The sequence below is a fragment of the Nicotiana sylvestris genome, chromosome 8, assembly GCF_000393655.2.
Source record: "Nicotiana sylvestris chromosome 8, ASM39365v2, whole genome shotgun sequence".
In the NCBI taxonomy this organism is placed as follows: domain Eukaryota; kingdom Viridiplantae; phylum Streptophyta; class Magnoliopsida; order Solanales; family Solanaceae; genus Nicotiana; species Nicotiana sylvestris.
In genome coordinates, this window is record NC_091064.1 from 79,960,723 (window position 1) to 79,967,681 (window position 6,959).

Consider the following 6,959-nt stretch of genomic DNA (forward strand, 5'->3'; position numbering starts at 1 on the left):
CCTCACGACTTCGGGAATACACAAGTATATCATCAATAAACACTATCACAAAGGAGTCTAGAAAGGGCTTGAAGACTCGATTCATAAGATCCATGAAAGCTGTCGGGGCATTTGTTAGCCCAAAAGACATTACCATAAATTCAAAGTGCCCATACCAAGTTTTGAAGGTTGTTTTGGGAATATCTTGCTCCCTTATCTTCAATTGATGGTACCCGTACCACAAGTCAATCTTTGAGAAACATGTAGCACCTTGCAATGGATCAAATAAGTCATCTATTCTTGGCAGATGATATTTGTTTTTGATTGTGACCTTGTTGAGTTGCCGGTAGTCAATACACATCCGCAGCAATCCATCTTTCTTTCTTACAAACAAGACCGGTGCGCCCCATGGCGACACACTCGGGCGAATGAAACCCTTATCTAGCAATTCCTTCAATTATTCCTTTAGCTCTTTCAATTCTACCAGTGCCATTCTATAAGGTGGAATTGATATAGGTTGCATGCCTGGTATCACAGCAATCCCAAAATCAATCTCCCTGTCCGGTGGAATCCCAGGGAGTTCATCTGGAAAGACGTCCGGAAATTCATTCACAACTGGTACAGACTCAAGGCTAAGCGCCTCATCATTGGTGTCTGTGACCTGAACTAGATGATAGATACACCCCTTCTTGATCATCTTCGCTGCCTTACAGTAGGAAATAAACCGACCTCTAGGTACTACATTATCTCTCTTCCATTTAATAACGGTCTCATTAGGAAATTCAAGCCTAATGGTTCTAGTCCGACAATCAAGTTTGGCAAAGCATGAATAAAGCTAATCCATTCGCATTATTACATCAAAGTCAACCATCCCTAACTCAATAAGATCGGCCGCGGTATCCCTACCCCGAACCGTGAAAAAACATCCCCTATAAACCTGAGCAGCTGCAATAGACTCACCAATTGGGGTAGATACCAAAAAGGGCTCATAAAGCTGATCCAGCTCTATCCTGAATCCCATAGCAACAAAAGGGGTAACATAGGACAAGGTAGAACTAGGGTCAATAAGTTCATACACATCATGAGATTGGACAGTCAGAAATCCTGTAACAACATCTGGAGAAGCCTCTACAGTTTGGCGACCACTCATAGCATAAAATCAGTTGGGTCCTCCTAAACTCTGCGCACCACCTCAAGATGAACCATGCCCTGTGGGTGTTGGGATACCTCGAGCTGGGGATGGGGCTGAAGATGTAGAAGCTTCCTGGCTGGATGACTAAGTTGTGCCCCTACCCGCTCCCTGGCGGGATGCACGTCAATGTCTCTGAATATGACCCCTCATCCCACATCCATAGCATATAGGTAACTCTAGATAGCAAGTCCCTGAGTGCATCTTCCTGCACCTGGGGCAGGGGGACCTCTGCTGCTGCTGGAACCTCTCTCCTGACCGACCCCGCTGATGGGATCCCCTGCTGCCCTGACCAGGTCTGAAACGACTCCACTGTTGCTGGCTGGGCCTTGACGGTGGTGCACTAGTTGAAGACTGTGCAATAGATTGGGAAGGCCCTGATGATCCTCCCCTGAAAGCTGATCTTCCCCCACCTAGTGACTCTCCCATATTGCCCATAGACCGGGCCTTGCTTCTACCCTCTCTCTCCATTCTGTTCTTTAATTTACGGTTCTCTATGGCCTGAGCAAATGCTACAATCTTCCCATAACTCATGTCAGAATTCAATGCAGAATTAATGGTCAAAGAATTAAGGCCCTGAACAAACCGGCGCACCCTGGCCTCCATTTTGGGCAACATATGAATGGCATGCTTGGACAAGCGAGCAAACTCCATGTGGTACTCCCACACACTTCTGTTACCTTGTCTCAAATTTTCAAACTCTGACACATGGGTTGCCCTTGTCTCAACAGGCAGGAAATGGTCAATAAAGGCATCAGCGAACTTGCTCCACCTCACCGGAGGGCGCTCTTCCTCTTGGGAATCCTCCCACAACTCAAACCATGAATATACCACCCCTTTCAAGCGGTAGGCAGCCAACTCTACTCCTTCTATCTCAGTTGCATGCATAACCCTGATGGTCTTGTGCATCTCATCAATAAAATCCTGAGGGTCTTCTTCTAGATTGGCACCTGTAAATACCGGAGGGTCTAACTGAAGAAATATGTTCACTCTGGAACTAGTAGAATCCCCTTGCTGGATGGATGAACTAGGCGCAACATTCAACCTCTAGGTTAGGAGGCCACTAGCTGGGTCAACATCTGAATAGCTCTCCTAAGATCCCCATCCGAAATACCAGAACCGGAAGCTAGAGCTGGAGGCGGGACAGGAGTAACAATAGGAGGGAAGGTGGTACCCTCCATGGGTATGGGAACTAGGGTAGTCTTCTCTAGAGTAGAAGAATCAGGTAGAGCGATAGCAGGGCGGCTACCCTCATCCACAGTATCAAACAGTGAATCATCAGCCACTCTTGAGGTGGCATTAGCTGCTTGGCCAATTCTCGCTTTCTTCTTAGGTGTCGTTTACTGAAAGATAGAACATTGCACTAATTAGAAAGGGACAGTTTCACAGCACGATCCAGAACATCAAAGAATAGTGTTATTCCTAAATGCCCAAGTAGCCTCCAACTTATAGATGTGGTCAACTACACAACGATAAGAAGGACTCTACCAGACACGGCTCCGAGACATCCTAGGACACTTCAAAACATTGCTCTGATACCAAGTTTGTCATGCCCCAACCTCGGGAGGCGCGACTGGCGCTCAATCGAGTGAACCCAACTGAGCAAGCCTTACCATATACTTCTTACCCACCTCGATATGAATAAAGAAACCATACTTTTGTTTATCTATTTAGACGGGTAAAGACAACACATTCTACACTGAAAGTCATTTTAAACACTACATTAAACCGAAGATGAGTTAGTATCCAAGATCCCCATAGAGTTACAATTTATAGTCAATAAAAGTTTAGAATTACAACATGGTTCGTAGACCCATCCAACCCCTGTACATAACCCACACATATGTCTACGGAGCCTCTAGAATACAAAAGATGAGTTTGACAACGCCGGCAACAAGGCCCCGGCTATACCTCAAAAGTGAAATTCCACAATACAAAGATATACAATATAGCACCTTGAAGGAGAAAGGGGCTCACCAAGATCTTGAGAAGAGGGATGCTTCGCTACATACGACCGGCACTATCCGCTATGGAGTCACCTACATTTATTTAAAAAAATGTAGCGCCCCTAGCAAAAGGGACGTTAGTACCATGGAATAGCACTAGTATGTATAACTAAGCACCATCAAATTAGAAAGAACTTTCATACACAAATAAGGAATTCACAGGTATTACACCAACGTTTTAAATGATCACAACAATATCAACATGAAAGAATTACACAACCTTTACATCATGTTTCCATAGCCTTTAGTTGGGCATTTCATACTGTTCCACACCGTTCACATTACCACCGCTATCTTGAGCGGAGTCCGATCTCGACCCGATCGGCTAGGCCGTCTACCGGAGATGTTACAAATATTCTATTCACACTTTCCAGTTTCAATCATCAATGCATAACCGCCATGTGTATATGTCATGGAGTCCGATCACGGCCCGATCGGCTAGGCCGCCTTACCGAGGCATTACCATTTTCTATTATTTATCTCACTCCAATCTTTGGTTACACATGCATTAGTTTACCAACACTTAGGGCCACAATTTTCACATTCCACAATTCACGTTTCACATTGTTCCCATATTCAACATCAGGTTTGTAATTCAAGAGAGTGTGGCACACAAGAGCAAATAATGTTGTAGGCGTAGATGAGACTTCATGTAAATGGCACAACAACGCACTTCAATTTCAATCTAAGGTCTAAGCATTTCGATACATGATTCATAGTCCTTGCATTTTTTCAAATTATCAAGAATTGCACGTTGATCAATTTGAGACACAGTTTCCACGCATATAAGGTTGCAACACCAAGTCAATTGAAATAGTAATCAATACAACAATTCAATTTAATCTTAACGTACTCACACAACCAACGATGAAGCTCAATTTCTAAAAGACGGGGTTTTAGCCATACATACCTCAATAAAGCTTTCCTTATTCCTTACAAAATTCTGGAACTTTTAGCACTTTGATCTATTGTGTAAGAATTACAAATTAAATCGAGAATTAGAGATGAGATTGTGATTCTAGCTTATTTTGAGCATACTATCAAACACTAAAGGTGCATTGTGATCTTAGGCCCTTTTGAGAGAAATTTCTATCATTTTATACCCCAATTGCTTTCTTTTTAGTCCACTACCTCCTAATATTCTATGGTGTGATATGCATGCAAGAAATTCATTCTTATACCCATGAATTACTTCACTAGTGATCCCTTATTGCTAAGTATAGGAATAAGAGCTGAGGTAATGAAGTCTTGCCTCTTGGGATGAAGATTTAGGTTCCCTTACTTGATTATCTTCAAAGATTTGGCAAGGTTTCATGGAGTAATTTGATGGGAAGCACTTCCCTCTCTAAGACCCTCTCTCTCTCTCTCTAAAGCATCAGGAAATATGCTCAAAATGAGATATAACACCGAATAAATCGATAAGGGGTCGGGTTTAAAATTTAGAAAATTGGAGCCCCGAGTCAGGTCTGCAAAGTGGAAATACGGCCCGCAGAATGGACCACAAAAGTTCTCCCAAAATCGAAACATTCTGTCTGGGTATGCGACAGAAATGCGGTCCGCATACCTGTTCTGCGATCACATAGTGCACTGTAGAACTGCTCCTTACAAAATCCCAAGGAAATTATGCGACGACTATGCGGTCCGCATATTGGTTATGAGATCGCATAATGGACCGTATATTTAACCTCAAATTTGACTAACACACTGACTCACTTTACGGTGACTATGCCCCCTATGCGGTCCGCATACTTGATATGCAACCGTATTCTCGACTGCAAAATTGCACTTTTGTGGAAAACATTATTTTTTGACTTTTTAATGCACTGTTCAATCCAAAGGGGTCCAAACACATGCTCCTAACTTGGCACCACGAAATTCGGGGTTCTGAGTAGGAAATTCACGGGGCCTTACATCCTCCCCCACTTAAGATCATTCGTCCTCGAATGAGGATCAAGGTTCACTTATTAACAGTCTTAGTGCAATTTTCTCTTTTTTATAACCTGAAACATGTTGCCAGTCCCCAAATTTAGCTAAATCCCTATATTTCCAAAAATTTCGCCAGAGTTTCCTTTTTATTTAGGCCTATCCACCTGTCAGAGAGCCCCAGAAACATATCCTAATAGTGGGTACACATTCCATGGACATAAGACATGACATAACTCGTACAAACAAGGCCGCATTGGCAACATGTATATATATAACCAAAACAGGACAATTTTACATAGATCAAATCAGAAGATAAGAGTTCATAGGAGCTAAGTGCATAAAAGCTATTACATGACTATTAGAACAAATGTGGGTACTTTTTTTCATCTCATCCTCGGCTTCCCAAGTGGCTTCCTCAACTTGCTGGTTTCGCCATAACACTTTCACGAATACAATTTCCTTATTCCTCAATTTCCGAACTTTCCTATGAAGAATGGCAATTGGAACTTCTTCATATGATAGCTCTTCATTAACCTCAATAGTCTTAACTGGCACAATAGAGGACGGATCTCCACATGATAGACTGGTTGTGCCATTGACATCTCGGGTGGCAGCTCGAGCTTGTATGCCACCTGACCAATCCTCTGAATGATTCTGTACGGTCCGATATACCTCAGACTCAATTTTCCCTTCTTCCTGAACCGCATGATGCCCTTCATAGGGGAAACCTTCAGAAATACCCAATCATCTTCTTTGAACTCTAATCTCTCCGACGCACATCCGAATAGGATTTTTGGAGACTCTAAGCAGTTTTCAATATCTCCTTAATAATCTTGACTTTCTCCATGGCCTGATGCACGAGGTTCGGCCCTATCAATTCCGCTTCTCCAACCTCGAACCACCCAATGGGAGACCTACATCTCCTACCATACAGTGCTTTGAATGGTGCCATCTGGATACTAGCGTGGAAGTTGTTGTTGTAAGCAGACTCTATGAGTGGAAAATGGTCATCCCAACTACCCTTGAAATAAAGAGTACAAGCGCGCAACATGTCTTTAAGTGTCTGAATAGTCCACTCTGCTTAACCATCGGTTTGTGGATAAAAATTTGTGCTAAAATTTACCTGCGTACCCAAACCTTGCTGAAACTTATATCTAAAAACATGCTCCTAACTTGGCACCACGGGATTCAGGGTTCTAAATAGGAAATTCACGGGGCCTTACACTAATCCCCGCCTCCCTATTTGCATGAGGCTAATCCTTGCCTCCCTATCTGCATGAGTCTAATCTTTGACTCCATGAGGCTAATCCTTGCCTCCCCATACTTGCATGAGGCTAATCCCTGCCTCCTTTTTGCATGAGTCTAATCCCTGACTCCATGTTTGCATGAGTCTAATCCCTGACTCCATGTTTGCATAAGTCTAAATCCCTGACTCCACATTTGGATGAGGCTAATCCTTGCTTCCCTATTTGCATGAGGCTCATCCTATCCTCTCTAATTACATGAGTCTAATTCCTGACTCCTTATTTGCATGAGGCTAATCCTTACCTCCCTATTTGCATGAGTCTAATCCTTGACTCCACATTTGCATGAGGCTAATCCTTGCCTCCCTATCTGCATGAGTATAATCCCTGACTCCACATTTGCGTGAGGCTAATCCTTGCCTCCCTACTTGCATGAGGCTAATCCCTACCTCCCTATTTGCATGAGTCTAATCCTTGTCTCCATACTTGCATGAGGCTAATCCTTGCTTTCCCATCTGCATGGGACTAAGCAATGTCTCCCTTTGCATGAATACTGCTCTATTTCTAAGTACTCTTTATTTGCTTTTCAAATCTGGCTAAGCTCTGCCCTCCATT

The 6,959-nt window shown here is 43.2% G+C and overlaps 1 protein-coding gene across 1 annotated transcript; it reads right to left on the reverse strand.

Moving 5' to 3' along the window:
• Positions 1 to 436: 436 nt before the first annotated feature.
• Positions 437 to 1,129, reverse strand: LOC138875271 (uncharacterized). The gene is made up of 2 exons (XM_070154095.1): positions 917 to 1,129; positions 437 to 814 (listed from the first exon to the last, which is right to left on the reverse strand). The coding sequence occupies exons 1-2, from the start codon at positions 1,127 to 1,129 to the stop codon at positions 437 to 439; spliced, it is 591 nt and encodes a 196-aa protein (XP_070010196.1).
• Between the last annotated feature and the right edge of the window lie 5,830 nt (positions 1,130 to 6,959).